General features: G+C 42.8%; 1 protein-coding gene across 4 annotated transcripts in view; it reads left to right on the top strand.

Moving 5' to 3' along the window:
- CANT1 (calcium activated nucleotidase 1) overlaps window positions 1–16,572 on the top strand; it is a 153,203-nt gene that overhangs the window by 77,007 nt on the left and 59,624 nt on the right. For 2 of the 4 annotated variants that reach the window (XM_069199680.1, XM_069199682.1), the window contains one exon: window positions 12,979–13,638. In XM_069199680.1, coding sequence (XP_069055781.1) covers window positions 13,008–13,638 — 631 coding nt within the window. In that variant the 5' untranslated portion in view covers window positions 12,979–13,007. Of the gene's footprint in view, window positions 1–972; window positions 1,163–5,890; window positions 5,997–12,978; window positions 13,639–16,572 lie in introns of those variants that run through there. The other 2 variants (XM_069199681.1, XM_069199683.1) reach the window with 2 other exon arrangements.

Here is a 16,572-nt window from a genome sequence, read left to right as displayed (position 1 = left end):
AATTCCACAAGTAACAATTCAAATACAAGCCTCAAATTTCGACTCCACACCGCATACATCCCCTATACTCCAAATCAAAACACATAAATAAAAGACCTTGTCATTTACAACACCGATAGCTTGCACTCTTGCCAATGCGAGACCTATTACATTGCAAATGCTTGTTCTGGTTGGCCGCTAAGCAGTTCAGTTGTAAAAGGACGTACACCTCCTGATGGGGAGTTCCTTCCATTTTACTGTTTCAGGTAAGCAATGTCCATCTGTAGTCAGTGATTTGTATTGATTTTGGGCTTCCAATATAAGCACTACATAATCAGTAGAGAACAGTTTGTGTGCCACGGATTGGGATGTAGTTGCTTCCCTCGAATCTATATCTGAACTGAAGCGGATGCCTGCGAACCAAGAGCTGGACTGCCCAGGGAAGAGAGGAGCAGCCTTGACCGAAAGGAGCTTGACGCAGCTAACTGGGATACTGACTAGAGGAGAATCGACACTAATCGGTCCCTGTAACTACACCTGCCCTCCATCCTGTAGTGTGCGAGTGGGCCTTCAGCGCCGTGGTGTAGAGGAAGTGACAAGGCCATCGCAATTCCAAATATATCCTAGCCTTTTTCGCGGATTTCCCAGCAAGCAGTGTGGTATGTCGGTGCGTGAGGTCTCTGTCAATGAGACATTCACGGCGAGTGACTTGTCAGCGTTTAAGTCCCTATTTTCTGGTTATTTCTTGGATAGTGAGGGGGTTGTTGTAAATGACCCTTACTCGTTGTCTCTACACCTCTGTAACAATGAGTGAGCTGCCGGCCCCGCTCCTAGAACACGCCTCATTGCGTGCGATCTCCCAGCCGGTTCATGTTGCTTCAGTAAGGAAGGCGCGGTCAGCCCAAAGGTGAGTCTCACCTGAGCGACGTGTACCTGCCAAGGACTGGAGGCCAATCCTGTTCCTGTAATTGCCAGCGTACATCCGGCGTGGGTCCTGGTAACGTGAAGCGTCTCCCCCGACCAGGTGCTGTTGGGCTGGATAGCTGCGGGCTCTGGAGAGAGTACTTTTGCTCGCACGGGAACACTCGAAGTCCCAGGTGCGATGGTATCAGGAAGGCTCCGAACCGGCCCAGCCTAGAAGCGCCTGTGGAAGACCGATGCTCGCCGCTGACTCTTATTGAACGTAAGAAGTCTTGAATTCTCCAATTCTCTTCACTGGTTTGAGGATAAAGGATTCCGGTATTAACCAAACCCTTCCGCGGGAGCAGATAGCGTGGGGTGAGGGGAATCCGGATAAAAGCGGAGTGTTCTTGCCATTGCCGAGGAAAGAATGAACGTCCTTCGATTAATAGGTTAAGCAAGGGTGTGATAGGAATCTAAACTGTTTCTGGATACTAACGCGCTAATTTTTCTGCCATGTAGTTACTTTAAAACCTTTCTGAGCCCATTACTTCTTTGGGGACCTGGTTAGACACCATCACCATGGTAGTAGTGAGTAGGTTCATAATTGTACTCGGGGCTGGGTTTCCACTATTGTTGGCGTAGAGTAGACCTGTTCAGGCGATGTTTTGAGACAAGGCCCGCTTTCTTGATTACATGGCCGAGATCACTAGCTCACACACATTTTCTAAAGGCGACTGGACACAGGGGAGGGAACTGGCACGGTTGCACTTGTTTGGTTGACCATAAATCATTGTAAAACAAGTTTCAATGCATGAAATGGAAAAATAACAGAGTACCTGCTTGTTTATGAGAAGTGCCGGTACTCTCCAATTAAAAGTATTACGTTATTCTTGAGTAGTGGGCGTACTCTCCCTCTCCAAATAAAAAAGTGCCGGTACTCCGTACTGTAATGAAGCCAGTTGCTCCGATCAGGAGTTTATAAAAGTATGTTTATTAATTAAACATAGCCGTAACACAGAAACGATCCCTTGCCCACCTCCGTCTTCTCCATTCTCTCTAACCGTCCTCTCCTGGAATGTAGAATTCTCGACATGCGCGTGCTTGTCGAATTCTACAACACAACATATCCACTCCCTTTACAAACAATGAATAACACAATAATGAATTGAAACCAATAATAGACCATCAAAACAAAAAAACAAATACAAATACAAATTGCACATTAAAACCATCGGCAATAACTTTCATTGGGGTTAAAACAACTTGGAATTGCACAACCCCATATATCTTAAAACTATATACAAAGTTTTACTAGATACACTACATATGTAGAATAATTCAGAATAAACTTCACCCACGTAATCTCGTAAATATTCTGGAGGTTTACGAGGTCTTGACCCTATTCTTTTAGTTTGAACATTCCCTTTATTCATATCTATAAGTGTTTTCATCTCTGCTTCATGTTGATTCCTATTATGCACATTGTCCCTCTCCTGTACATCCACTCTTCCTTTATCCAACAAATCTTCATCACTCATAAACAAATAACCACTATTCTCATCTGGAACCCATCTCTGAAAGCATACCTTCCTCTTTCCATTACCATTACCTCTGCAATACAAGGCTACCCTCCTCTTATTCCACCGTTCACCATTTTCCAAAACAACATGAAATTCACGTACATCTTTAACTAAGTAGGGCCCTCTAAATTTCATAAAACTATTTCCAGTATTCACCACTCTAATTTTCACCAAATCTCCCTTATTAATATCCTTTTCTGAAACTGATCGTGATGTCCCTGCACTCTTTTGGATCGAATCTCCTTCCTCCAACACTGACACCAACCATGATGGGTAAACTCTTGTCCATGCTTTCCTGCCTCTCATCACCTCAAAAGGAATTCTACCCGTAACACTGTGCACAGTGGTGCGATACGCCCACACAAGATCATCAACCATGGTACGTACATTTTTGCCATTCCTTATAGCCATGTTGATAACCCCTTTTACCATCCGATTGCACCTCTCTACCATGCCATTAGCCTGAGGATTGTACAATGCAGTACGTGAATGATGTATCCCTGCATGTTTAAGAAATTGCTCCATCTCATGGGAAACTAACTGTGTCCCATTATCTGTAATGAGTTTCGTTGGATAACCTTCTTCATGAAAAATCTCCTGCATTGTGTTAATAGTTGCTCTGGTAGTGATCTCCTTCATAAATTTCACTGTCAACCATTTTGAATGTACATCAATCATTACTAACGCATACTTTAGATCCCATGGAACACCATTCAAAGGTCCAATGAAATCCATACACACTGTATGCCACATTATGCCAGGATCTGATATGGATCCCGATAAACCTTGTTTCCCACTTTGAATCTCTTCTCACTCTCCACACAATCAACACACCTTTCGACCCAATTACTAACATCGTTATCAATCCCTGGCCACCAAAAATGTTCCTTTAGTCTTTTCTTCGTTAAAGTCTGCCCTAAATGACCTTCGTGAGCCAACCAAAACAGTTTATACCTCACGCCCACCGGAGGAACAAACTTGTCACCCCTCACAACGATATTCCTAGTAATTATAGACAATTCCTCCAGAATTTTTGCATAGGGTCGAACTTGAGGGTTCAACGTACTCTCTCTCCTTTCTCCACCAACAATTAAATTCATTACGTCCTTTATCACCTCATCTTTTCTCATTTCCTCACACCATTCCTCACGCGATACCACACCTTGAGTGCATTCCAGCACGTCTTCAACACTTGCCACAGCACCTTCGTTCTCATAATCCTGCACACATTGTTCATCTACCTCCTGCCAATTCAATGGCAAGCGAGATAGGCAATCTGCCTGAACGTTACGCCATCCCGGAATATATTCTATAGTAAACTGATACTCCTGTAACCTTGCAGCTAATCTGGCCAGGCGTGGAGACACTTTGTTGGCACCCCCAGGTAACAGCACTCTCAACAATGGTTTATGATCAGTGCGTAATGTAATCTTACGTCCCCAAACATAAGTTCTGAAATACTCAATGCCCCACGATGCAACCAATGTCTCTTTTTCGATGACTGAATAATTTCGTTCCGACTTGGTCAATGACCGTGATGCAAAAGCTACAGTCTCTTCACCTTTGTCAGAGTTCTGCGAAAGTACAGCTCCTAGTCCAATTGCACTCGCATCCACAGTTATGATAGTTTTAGCTTCAACGTTGAAAGGTACCAAAACTTTTGCTGCACACATTTCTTTCTTTATATTTTGAAAAGCCATCTCTTGATCACCCTCCCATTGGAACTTTTGCCCCTTGCGTAAGAGTTTTCTTATACTCTCCGTTTTGTCAGCAAAATTCTTTATGAATTTGGAGTAGTACTCAATGAGTCCCATGAATGACCTCAGCTGTTCTTTATCCTGGGGGGGTGGAACCTTTTCAATTGCATCCAAAAGTTTCCTCATTGGTTTTACTCCTTGTTCAGAGAGGGTAAAACCCAAATACTCAATTTCCTCAACTAAGAATTTACATTTTTCTCTTTTTAGGGTTAGATCTGCACTCATAACTCTCTCTAATGCACACTTCAATACTTGGTTATGTTTTTCCAAGGTTTCCCCAAAAATTAGGATGTCATCTTGAAAATACAGCACATTATCAACCCCTTCAAATATATCACTCATTATTCTCTGAAATACACCTGCCGCTGAAACCAACCCAAATGGCATCCTATTAAACTGATAAACCCCTTCCATAGTAATAAATGCAGTTAACTCTTTGGATTCATCATGCAATTTGACCTGGTGATATGCACTCCTAAGATCTAGCTTTGAAAAGTATTTCCCCCATCTCAGGAGTAAAACCAACTCATTAATATTGGGCAATGGATAATTATCTACCACAATATTCTGGTTAAGTGTCCTGAGGTCGACACAGAATCTCAAAGACCCATCAGGCTTACTTGTGATGACCACTGGGGAGATCCAACATGACGTTTCAATGCGTTCTATAATACCCTCTTGTACCATGTCACAAATCATCTTTTTTACCTCACCCCTTGCCTTAATAGGAACCCTCCTCAATTTGTGCTGCACAGGAACAGCATCTTTCCTTAGCATGATCTTGTGTGTATTCCCTTTAAGTTCTCCTACCTTATCAGTGAAAACTTCTTTGTATTCCTCCAATATATTACCTAAGTTATCATCTTGCAACAACATGACCGTATTGTCTGTCCTGGGATCCAATTTTATGTGTAAATCATACCGGTGATGCCAACCAAGAATTGGTGGACCATTAGTAGGTGGGCGAGGGATCGTTTCTGTGTTGCGGCTATGTTTAATTAATAAACATACTTTTATAAACTCCTGATCGGAGCAACTGGCTTCATTACATTGGCGACGAGGATGGGATAATGTAATGAAGCCAGTTGCTCCGATCAGGAGTTTATAAAAGTATGTTTATTAATTAAACATAGCCGCAACACAGAAACGATCCCTCGCCCACCTCCGTCTTCTCCATTCTCTCTAACCGTCCTCTCCTGGAATGTAGAATACTCGACATGCGCATGCTTGTCGAGAATTCTACAACACGTACCTTACAGTTTCGGCCCATTCAAAGCACTGAAAACAACCCTTACCCCAGTGACGATTTTTATAAATCATGTAGCACAGAAATACGTATACTATCATCTCGTAGCATGCTGGCATTCCTCATCCTGAGGTCTCCCGCAGACTTTTTAAAGCAGAACATTGTTTCCTTTTCCGGGCCTGTGGCTCGTGCTGATGCGAGAGTTCAAGCGGGTGAAGCGCTCACTTTTGAGACCTGTGTGATTTGTAGGTTGCCGGGTGGAATCCCAACACTGCCTACTCAACAGGTCATTCTTCTGAGGACGACTGAATAAGTAAACATTTTGATTGGGTGAAATAATTGTATATAGTGCAACGTAATTAGAAAGTTTTTTTTTTTTTTTTTGTGAGCGCACCCTAACTTGTTGACCTTCATTTTCCGTAGGGATGTTTTCTTTGTAGCCTTTGCTCCCCTCCCTCCCCCCAAAGATGCAGAGTCCACGTGGAACACCGGTCGCAGGAGCACCTATATTGAGCTGATTACCGAGGCCTGGTATGCTTTATGGGTGCTCCTGGGTTTTTCGGGATAAAGTTGGTATCACTGATCTAGACTCAGAAACCAGATCCAAGGTTTTGTTCGGGTATATCCGTGTACCCCAAAGGTAGCCGAGTGCTGTTTGTGCGTGCATATGGTCTGTGTTAGGGCTGTGACCGGATGCTGTGATCAGCTGGGAGGGCGGACTCCCTGTTTGGTTTCGATGGTGGTCGTGGGGTGGGTGTTTTTGGGTATCAAGGTTTGTGTGTGAGTGGGGCGTGTGATTTGACGTTAGTTCCAAGTTAGGTATGTTGGGACGCCTGGATGCCCCCAAGATGCATTTCAGGTACTCGCTCCTCAAGGCACATCTCTTTTAAGCTAAGATGGTCCTCTCGCAAGATCAAGGCAGAAGGCCATGGCCAGGTGAGCCTTTACAGGATCACAAACGTCCTGTGATCGACCTTCGTATTAAAAGTGCACAAAGCTCCCCTACCCACTGTTGAAACATCAGACAGGCCTAATATCACATTTAATAGCGGTTTGTTTATGGTACCGCTTGCCAAAGTAATGAAGTGCTGACAACTGATCATACGAACTTAGTGATGTCCTTTGTATCTTCGTCAGGAGAACAAAATGTTAAGTATGCGCCCTTAAATGTAACCCTGAAACTAAAAACAACAGACGCAGCGACCCACTGGTGTCTACGTTATTAAAGCGCGTTCACTGCTTTGAACCAAACACATCATCTTTCTAGTCCTGCTGATTCCAGAGGGAGTGCTAAATACATTTAGTGAATGAAAGCTTTTGCAGCAGTGCAGCCCCTCCCACTGTCAAAGCCACCCAAGGATCATTCAAGGGCTGCCGTGACACTTCCGGTAGCACCAACTCTACTGCCCGCTCCCCCAAGTCTGTCATAAGCTTATTTGGACGTTTCCTTGCTGTAAATAATAAAATACAAATGTTAAGAAATAGAGCCACATTGAACGTTAAGTAGCATACACGCACAAAGGTGCTTTCGCCAAGGTGTGATTTTGCACGCTGCCATTTTTGTACAATTGCACAGGTTTACACATTTTTTTCCTTTGCGCATCCCGTTGTTTGAAAATTATATATGCAGGGAAATACTATGCTCAAAAACAAGTTGGTCTTTTTTAAACATCTTTTTTTTGCGGACTGAAATGTTACCTTGTTTAAATTGATATTTTGAATGCATCTAAGCATTGTGAATTAATTTGTACTTACACAATTCATCATTGCATTTATGAAACAAGAACAGAGTTGCAAGAAATTGGATTATTATTTGTAGTAGGTGACCATCCACCTCAAGGAATAATTACAACGCTTGTCTGGGTGGACCCTCAAAGTCACTAAATTAACATGAGCTGAATCCCTTGTGAGCTTTGGTGCGTGGCAGATAGCTTTAATTTAGGGCAATATGTAAAGTATTTATGCAGTACAAAAGCTGTAATAAAGTCAAAAATGATAAACAATAATAATCCCAACTGAATTAGAAAAAATGGGGTATAATTTAATAAATGAAATGACCAAGATCCAACAAGGGAAACCAGATTTATGAATCTTTAAGGGTTTAAGTAGGAATAGCACCAAGAGGTACAAAGTGCCATTGATAGTCAATGGTTGCGTTTTACCACAACCTAAACCCAAATTGAGGCAGGCCGCGATGGAGCCTGGGTCGAATACACCAACAAGGTTCGTCTTGGTCAAAGGTTTCACCTTCTGAGTTCGACCTGTAATTTTCAATCACATTAGTGCACTTCTATAGTCCTCCTCTCCTCCGAGACCTCAGGGCAAACAGCAGAGATGATCATCATTCCAGTAATCAAGCTCTTCATCATTTCAGGACCACCATCAGTGCAGGCACCAAAGTGAAAAATTTGGTTGGAGAGGCTCGAGATGTACTTTGTCACCACAAAGGTAGAGGACAATCAGAAGCAACATTTGCTGTTGTACCTGACAGGAGAGGATATTTATAAACTGTTGAGTAATCTTCCAGAAGCTGGCAATCCCTTCGTGTATGCCCCCATAGTTGAAGCATTAAGTGGCCACTTTGAACCTATGACCAACCCTGACTTTAAATATTCCAATAATTATTTCCACTTTGACAGGCAAAGCTGGGATATAGGAGTTGATAGACTTTATAACAATCTCAGAGAGTTATTGAACATATGCACCATCTAAGATGAAACAGAAGAGATCATACCACAGATCATGCAGGGCTTTGCCTCAGCAAAATTGAGAGCGCAAATACTTCAGGAGCCCGGAAAGTCTCTCCAAGATATACTGATGCTGGGGTATTTGAAAGAACTATCAAAATAATCTGCACTATCCTAGGTGACCTGATGATAAGTACCTACTCCGGATCTGGAAATGTTGTCCTCAAGAATAGCCCCTTGCATCACAAAGCAATCAAATACATTTTGAGACTCACAGGGCTTAAAATCAGTAATTTGGAAACCATGTAGGTCTATTAAAAATATTAAAATGCGTTACTTAGAGCAAAAAAAACAGATATTACTAAAATATATAATATAATAAATCAGTCATATGGAATTAGCAAAATACTCAGAAATCAATTGGTTATGCTACTTCCAGAATGCTGTTAGCCTTCAATAAAATAGATATAGCATGAGGAGAATCTGGAACTTAGTCTGAGTCTAGAATATGCAACAGCTTCAAAAGAAATCAGGCACTATCCCTAAAGGTTCAGAGAAAGAGGCACCAGAGCCTTAATATTATGGATTTTTATAGACAAGTGTATAATGGAAATTGCACAGTCGACATAAGGTGAGCAAATGTATCACATTCTGACAAATCAGAATACCAAATTAAAATGTCATATAATGCCACTATCTTTGCACTCTCTGTGTAAATGAGTAATAATGAACTCCTCTCTGGCCTAATGGGACAGTACAGATCCGGTTAAATAAACAAAAGCAGCCATGTAAATGAATAGCCCTATAGAGGGTGAACCGGAAGAGCCTTGCATGTAGCTAAAGGCTTCTTCTGGAATTCTTTGAGAACAGCATGTCATCACAAAGCATTAGTGCACATTTTGCTGAATGCGGTGTCAATAGGAAATGAAAAGATGGCTACTGTAAATGAGATGATGTAGTTGAGGCCTAATTGAGGTCTAGTACTATGGCAAGAAAACATAGCTCTGTACATTGCAGCTCAGTTTCGAATTTAAAATGTTCATGTGCTTAAGCAAATATAATTTTGGCAAAAAATAGCATTCAAGAGCGTCGCATATAGAAGCAGCTATACAAAAGCCCGTCAAAAGTGAGCCAGTCAATAGAATTGCAAACTTCCATCATACGACGAAGAGAGAAAAGTGTCAACAGCCACAGTCTACTTCTAGGTATAGAGAAGGCTCATTCCACTCCCCAGGAGAATGCCCAGCCAGTGGCAAAAAGTGCACATCCTGTGGCAAAATGAATGATTTCTCAAAGGTCTGCTGGCCAGCTCGCGCACCAAAGACTACCTTTAAGAAAGCAGTGAATGCCATGATCAGTCCTTCAGATAAGCCTGAAGATGATATAGATAAAGTTTTTTGCAAGGAGCACACCCACACACAAAATAGTTCTCCTCAATGTATGGGATTACTATAGAAATGTGTGCTTTTTGAGACAACAACCATATTTTTTTAGCTTTTCAACATTTTATTTATGCTGGCGAGGGCCTGACAGCTCTCCAACAATAAGTGTACGCAAACCATGACAAAACAAGCACTGGTAAAGTAAAGGCTGAAAGATAGTCCGTTTTGTTTCATTGATGTTCTAGGCTGTTTTTCAATCTATTGTATTTTTTCTGGTGAAATGCAGAAATATGCTAGGATGCAATCTCCTAACAGACCTATGCCACTAATACTTGCATGCCCCTCATCCTCCAATGTAAATGCAGACAGTACCATGTGCCTCTAAAGCACAAGGGCCACCTCTTCTTTCACAGAAGCCTACCGCACATCTCCTCCATTCTGTTTGCATGACAGTTGGTGGTCCTGTAGTCTTAGGAGCATGTCTTATGTGCCACATGTCTTTATATGTGGAACCCCTGAAGAACTGTAGCATATGCATCCAGCAGCAGAACACATTGACTAGAATGAGAAGGATACTTTTTCAGGGATGTTGGAGACACTAGGGTATTGAGTACTTGATTTTGTTTCAAATTGTTTACTTTTCCTATTCACTGCTGTTGCCGGACAGCCAGTGAGTGTCCTGGTTCTGAGGAGTTACCATTTTAAAGTGAAGGCTGTTGGGCCTTCTCAGGAAGAAATTCTTTACACTTAATCTCCAAGAAAAAGTTGGATTCTTAGAGAGCATTCCTATCCTAATATACGCTTCAGTCTGTTTTAGGAGTAAACCCTCAAGTGTACAACTTTGTGGGTATCCACCAGCTTTCAAGTGGCCAACAGTTGCCTCTGCACTAGTAACACTAATATTCCTAACCTTAGCCTTAAACGTTTGACTGTCAAATAGCTGCCATACTAGCAGGTTTCCCCAGTTTTATCTTCAATTTGCAGTCAGAAAAATCTATAACGTTTTTATTGTCTGAATCAGGATTTAGAATTCTCAGTCACAACTGTGTGCATACTTAAGTGACACCAAAAGTGTAAAATAATTTGTGGATGTGGGCCTTTAGTTGTAGGTGTGCAAAAAAGATTGTGAATTTGGGATCTCCGTTGTCATTTTGTGACACTGAGATGGCTAAATGCAGGTTCACGATCTTTGTTAAGCTAATTTCTGAGAGTAACTAGTGAAGTTGTGTCTTAGAAGACGCTGGAGTAGCTGTTAAATGCAGTAGATGTTTATAATATTTCCTTGGCAGGTGCTCTAACTGTAATGCCACATGGCGTAAGAAGAGTCCTTGCAGTTTTGTTTCTGGTGAGAAGGGATCTATGTCTGTGGTTTGGTAATATCTTGTAACCATGGGGATATTACTTCTGTAGAGGATGCAGACACCAGTACAGAAGACCTAGTGACAACACAGGCCTTTGAAGTATCAGCATATTGTGTTAGCTGCTCTTCTGTTGGTAAAGGGCTCCTTATGAACAAAAACATCCTCCATACTCAAGCTCTCACTTGAGCTCCACCTCACTGCCCTCCAGTCACCCATCTTGCTTATCTCGCTTGACTGTGATCACATTCAACATTACTTTCCGAACATTCTTAGCCAAACTCAGCGACTTGAGCTCAGAATCCACCCAAGTAGTCACCCATGATCACTTGCAAATGACTTCTCCATCACACTGCTCATACCTTGATTACGTATTCCAGAGCAGCCAAACTTCTGAAATGGAAATCGGCAAAGTCACAGTACTCCTTCAGAGATAAGCATAAACTTTTTCCAGAAATAATCAGCTAACATGCTTCATTCTTCCTTTAGAATGTTAAAACATTTAACAGCTAGAGAATGCTTTCACCTGACAGCACTACACCCTTTTCCAGAAAGCACCAAGCCCCCCGCCCTCATTCCGCCCATCACTGGATAGGAGCAGTATTTTTCTCCCTTTTGCCTCCTCTCTCGTTTCAGTGCATCTAATGCACTGTCTACTGGTTACTGATTTTCTTCAGCTTCAAACTCAGTATAACGTATACTCACACATTGACGGTGCCTAGCTCTGCACATTAGAGGTTTATAACAATTTACTTGTCACTGCCTACCACAAAATAATAAAGACCAAACTCTGCATCCTTCAACAAAGGAGACCAGATCTCTTGACTGCATCTGCCACCCTAGCAAAAACTCCACCAGTTTTACTATTGTCGTGCACTGCGAGACTCCGGGCATTTAATTGCAACTCTGAACAAGTTATTTAAAAAACTGCTGCCTTGTCCATGGTACATACCAGTTCCTTGCAGCCTAAACGGCAGAACCTTGCTGCCCACCAAACTCCACCCATCGCTATTGTGAAGGAGGCTGAATTTAGCACAGTTGTTGGGTCAATTTTGCGGTCGGGTGAGATGATCACACCTCGCGATCTACACTACTCTGTATAAGTAGCCACATAGTAGTCAACTCGTCAGAAAGAAACTGGTTCGATCCTCCTAATTCCCGGCTCTAGAGAAAAAATATAATTCTCTAGTCCTCTGCTTCAACACCACAAGAATGGGAACAGCCCATCTCGTGGAGCATATAAACCTCCCACCCCACAAGAGACTGAGAACTTTCATACACCCCTTGTTTCTGTCATTGTAGCTGTACCTGATCACGTTTCCAGAAACCTGCCTTACATGGTTCCATGTTTGGGTCGTATCTTACATGTTATGTAGCTCGGGAAGGGGTGTGCTGGAGGGTTATTGCAAATGCCTCTGGTATGTTTAATGGGTGGGCAGAAAGAAGGTGACCTGAGAAAGAGACTGCTTTAGGTGTGCCACTTAAAGGGGCACTTATGATCTTTTGAAATCTGGTGAAAAAAATAAATATCTACATGATTAAATTGTTACTATATATGACCATGAAATATATGGGAGACATATTACTTAGAATGTGTCCTATATGCTTCCGCACTCGGCACCTCAAATAGGGTTTTCATTATCATGTAGTCGGGTAGACACAATCTCTAATTATTTGTTGTGCTGTTTGAAGGCTGTCTTTTGTCCCTACACATGATATCTGACTGCTGATATCGTTCTCTCTGCATGTTTGGTGGCTCATAACTATATCTTTGTGTGTTTGGTGGCAAGTCTGTTGCTGTGTTGCATGGTTGATCTGTCTTCCTTTCACAATTTTGAATAGGTTATTTGTCTATGTGTAAATATTCTGTCATATTTATATTTATGTATGTTTGGTGTTGTCTTTTTATCTCTATATGTTTAGTGGATGATCTTTGTCTCTTGCTATGGTTGCTGGCTTTACTTTGCACATGATGTTAGACAGTATGCTGTCTCTTCATATTTGGTGGTTGAGGACTGTCTCTATCCATGTTCACTAGCTGATATCTGTCGCTATTCATTCAATAGCCTATTTTGTGTCTTTGCAGGTCTTTCCCGACTGTTTCGCTGATGCCCTATGAATTCCTATGGAAAACCGACATGTGATGAACCTATGACCCCTCTTCGGATCAGCGTGGGTGGTCTTCCTGTGTTGGCATCCATGACCAAAGGTGCAGACCCTCGCTTCCGTCCACGATGGAAGGCCATTGTTTTTTCCCTGACAATCCTTGCCATTGGCCTACTGTTTTTGTGCAACGATCGAACTACCGCTGCCCGCCCAGCTGCCCTCAATGCCCACAACTGGGCGATGGGTGGACATTTGAGGGATCAGTACAATGACACCTACCCCATCACTCCTGTGCGCAAGACCCCCGATGGGGTTAGTTACCGCATAGGGCTGATTGCTGACCTGGACACTGATTCCCGAAACACGAAGGCCAGCAGCACCTGGTTCAGCTACCTGAAGAAGGGCTATCTCACACTTTCTGAGAGTGGCGACCATGTCACTGTGGACTGGGATCCTGAGCCGAGCATTGTGGAGTCCCATTTAGCTGAGAAGGGCCGTGGAATGGAACTTTCTGAGCTAGTGGTCTTCAACGGCAAGCTATACTCTGTGGATGACCGCACTGGTGTGGTGTACCAGCTGGACGGGTCTAAAGCTGTTCCGTGGGTTATCCTAACAGATGGCGATGGCTCAGTTGCAAAAGGTGAGTAACTGTTTTCTTTGTGCTTTCTTGCTTTTTCTGCTATTTTTTTACGAAACAAAGAATTTCTGCTGACATTTTCCCATCACTGAGGTCCCAGAAGTGTCTATGTAAAAATAAGTTGGATTGGTTTTAATAACTCCTAAAGCATAGGGGTACAGTCTGCTCCACCAGGGTGAGATGGCTGTTCCACAGCTGTAGAATCTGACATGTGAGATAATATTTCACAGAACCCTCCCTTCACCTTTCAGAAAGAAGACGCGTGACCTTGTTTACTGGCATAGCTTAGCTCGTGCCCTGGAGGATTTCTGTCACCCTTCCTAAAATCGTTTTTTGGACTTATATGAAGGGCATGGGATTCACAAAAGAATGGAGTTTCTTAATGACCACTAACAAGCTATACATTCATAAACCAGGCCAGTCCATACCAACGTTAAAAGAACACTGTTTAAATCTATACTTGGACATTTATATAAAAATCGCCTAGTGACATAGTTTGATCATGTAGTACCACATACATGGCAGGTCCTACAGATTGCTTTTAAATAATCTCAGTCCTTCAATGACTGGGCAAAAAAGATCTTATATTAGTTCTTGTAGTACTTCTATATCTCCTCCTTTCATAGTTTTCTTTCTTAGTGTGGTTCACCCCTTCCCTTGCCCCCTCCGTTGTTGATGTGCTATCCTAGAACCCTTTTCACTCTACATTCTGACCAGAAAGTTGGGAGATCCCAGGGAATGTCAGTGGTGTAGGTACTTTCTTGCACGGAAATACTTATGCTGAATAAAGCCGAGATAAATGGCAGGTAATCCTGAGGCGGTGATTTGGTGGCAAGACATCACATTGACAGTACTCTGACGAACAGACTTCAATGCACAGCAAACAGCCGGGGTCCTTCCAGTGGTGTGAACCTTCAAATGAAGAAAGTGGAACTAGTACCTGGGTAACCACTTGAAGATTTAAGGCAGGAGCAGACCATAAATCCAGAGGCTGGGGGAGGCTACTCCTCCCCAGCCCTGAAACCTTTTTCCAAAGGGAGAGGGTGTAACACCCTCTCTCTGAGGAAGTCCTTTGTTCTGCCTTCCTGGGCCAAGCCTGGCTGGACCCCAGGAGGGCAGAAACCTGTCTGAGTGGTTGGCAGCAGCAGCAGCTGCAGTGAAACCCCGGGAAAGGTAGTTTGGCAGTACCCGGGTCTGTGCTAGAGACTCGGGGGATCATGGAATTGTCTCCCCAATGCCAAAATGGCATTGGGGTGACAATTCCATGATCTTAGACATGTTACATGGCCATGTTCGGAGTTACCATTGTGACGCTGTACATAGGTAGTGACCTATGTACAGTGCACGCGTGTAATGGTGTCCCCGCACTCACAAAGTCCGGGGAATTTGCCCTGAACAATGTGGGGGCACAATGGCTAGTGCCAGGGTGCCCACACTCTAAGTAACTTAGCACCCAACCTTTACCAGGTAAAGGTTAGACATATAGGTGACTTATAAGTTACTTAAGTGCAGTGGTAAATGGCTGTGAAATAACATGGACGTTATTTCACTCAGGCTGCAGTGGCAGGCCTGTGTAAGAATTGTCAGAGCTCCCTATGGGTGGCAAAAGAAATGCTGCAGCCCATAGGGATCTCCTGGAACCCCAATACCCTGGGTACCTCAGTACCATATACTAGGGAATTATAAGGGTGTTCCAGTATGCCAATGTGAATTGGTGAAATTGGTCACTAGCCAGTTAGTGACAATTTGAAAAGCAAAGAGAGAGCATAACCACTGAGGTTCTGGTTAGCAGAGCCTCAGTGAGACAGTTAGTCATCACACAGGGAACACATACAGGGCACACTTATGAGCACTGGGGCCCTGGCTGGCAGGGTCCCAGTGACATACAACTAAAACAACATATACACAGTGAAATATGGGGGTAACATGCCAGGCAAGATGGTACTTTCCTACACCTGGGTAACCACTTGAGGATTTAAGGCAGGAGCAGACCATATATCGAGCGTGCTCAGTGGAGAGACTGATGCTTGTTGATGGCACTCTTCTGTAATGTTTCCATAGTATATTGTTCTCATATAATTTTGTTCTAAACAAAACCTATTCGGATTCTTTGGGAAAATGAAACACTACTTTATAAACCACTGATTTGGAACTCTTATGCTGTAGACCTCTAAATATTGGCACCTTTATTACATTTTTGCTTTGTAAAAGCCACTCATAAATTATCTGACACAGTGTACTGCACACGCTCCAACATGAATGTTTTCTTTGCAGTCCTTGTTTTTTTTTTTCTTTCTAGAATCTGTTTTATTAATTATAGGTTAGCAATCATAGCTAAAATAGCATTGGTAAGTATTTTTGTAGCTTAGTACATACACGGTTATGTGTCTACCAGGTATTTAACATAAGTAAGTTCGAAGTTGGGGAAACATTCAGAATTTTGTTAAACCACAGCTATGAAAAACGAGCCTCGGCATTCTTTTGATGTCTGCCTATGTTCTCGCTCTACTTCCTGATCGTGTTATCCCCATGTGATAGCACTGTGGGACATTTCAGCCCAGTCGCCAGAAGTTTACTTGAGGGGCTCGAGTGTGTATTGTCAGGGCAGTCATGTTACTCCTTCAGAGCAGTTGTACTAGACGGGCATCCCAGTATCATGTTTCCTATCCACTCCGTTCTTTTTTTCCCTTTGCTCCTCTTCCTAATGATCACTGTCTCGGCCTCTTACCAGCGATTTACCACAGTAGTAGTTCAGGTGTAGCATTTCCTCACTCCTGCAACTAATTTGGAGAGCTGGGGTTTTGTGTGAGGCCTTTTGCTTTATATTGCAGTTGCAATACATATTGGTGCCAAGGTCTTTGCCATGTTATTTAGTTACTGGGGTAGGAAATACTGCCAGCCACCTCGGCACCCATTGTAGTTATGCCGCAACGTACT

This window comes from Pleurodeles waltl, chromosome 7 (assembly GCF_031143425.1).
Source record: "Pleurodeles waltl isolate 20211129_DDA chromosome 7, aPleWal1.hap1.20221129, whole genome shotgun sequence".
Taxonomy (NCBI): Eukaryota; Metazoa; Chordata; class Amphibia; order Caudata; family Salamandridae; genus Pleurodeles; species Pleurodeles waltl.
This window is presented reverse-complemented; position numbering and strand designations above follow the sequence as displayed.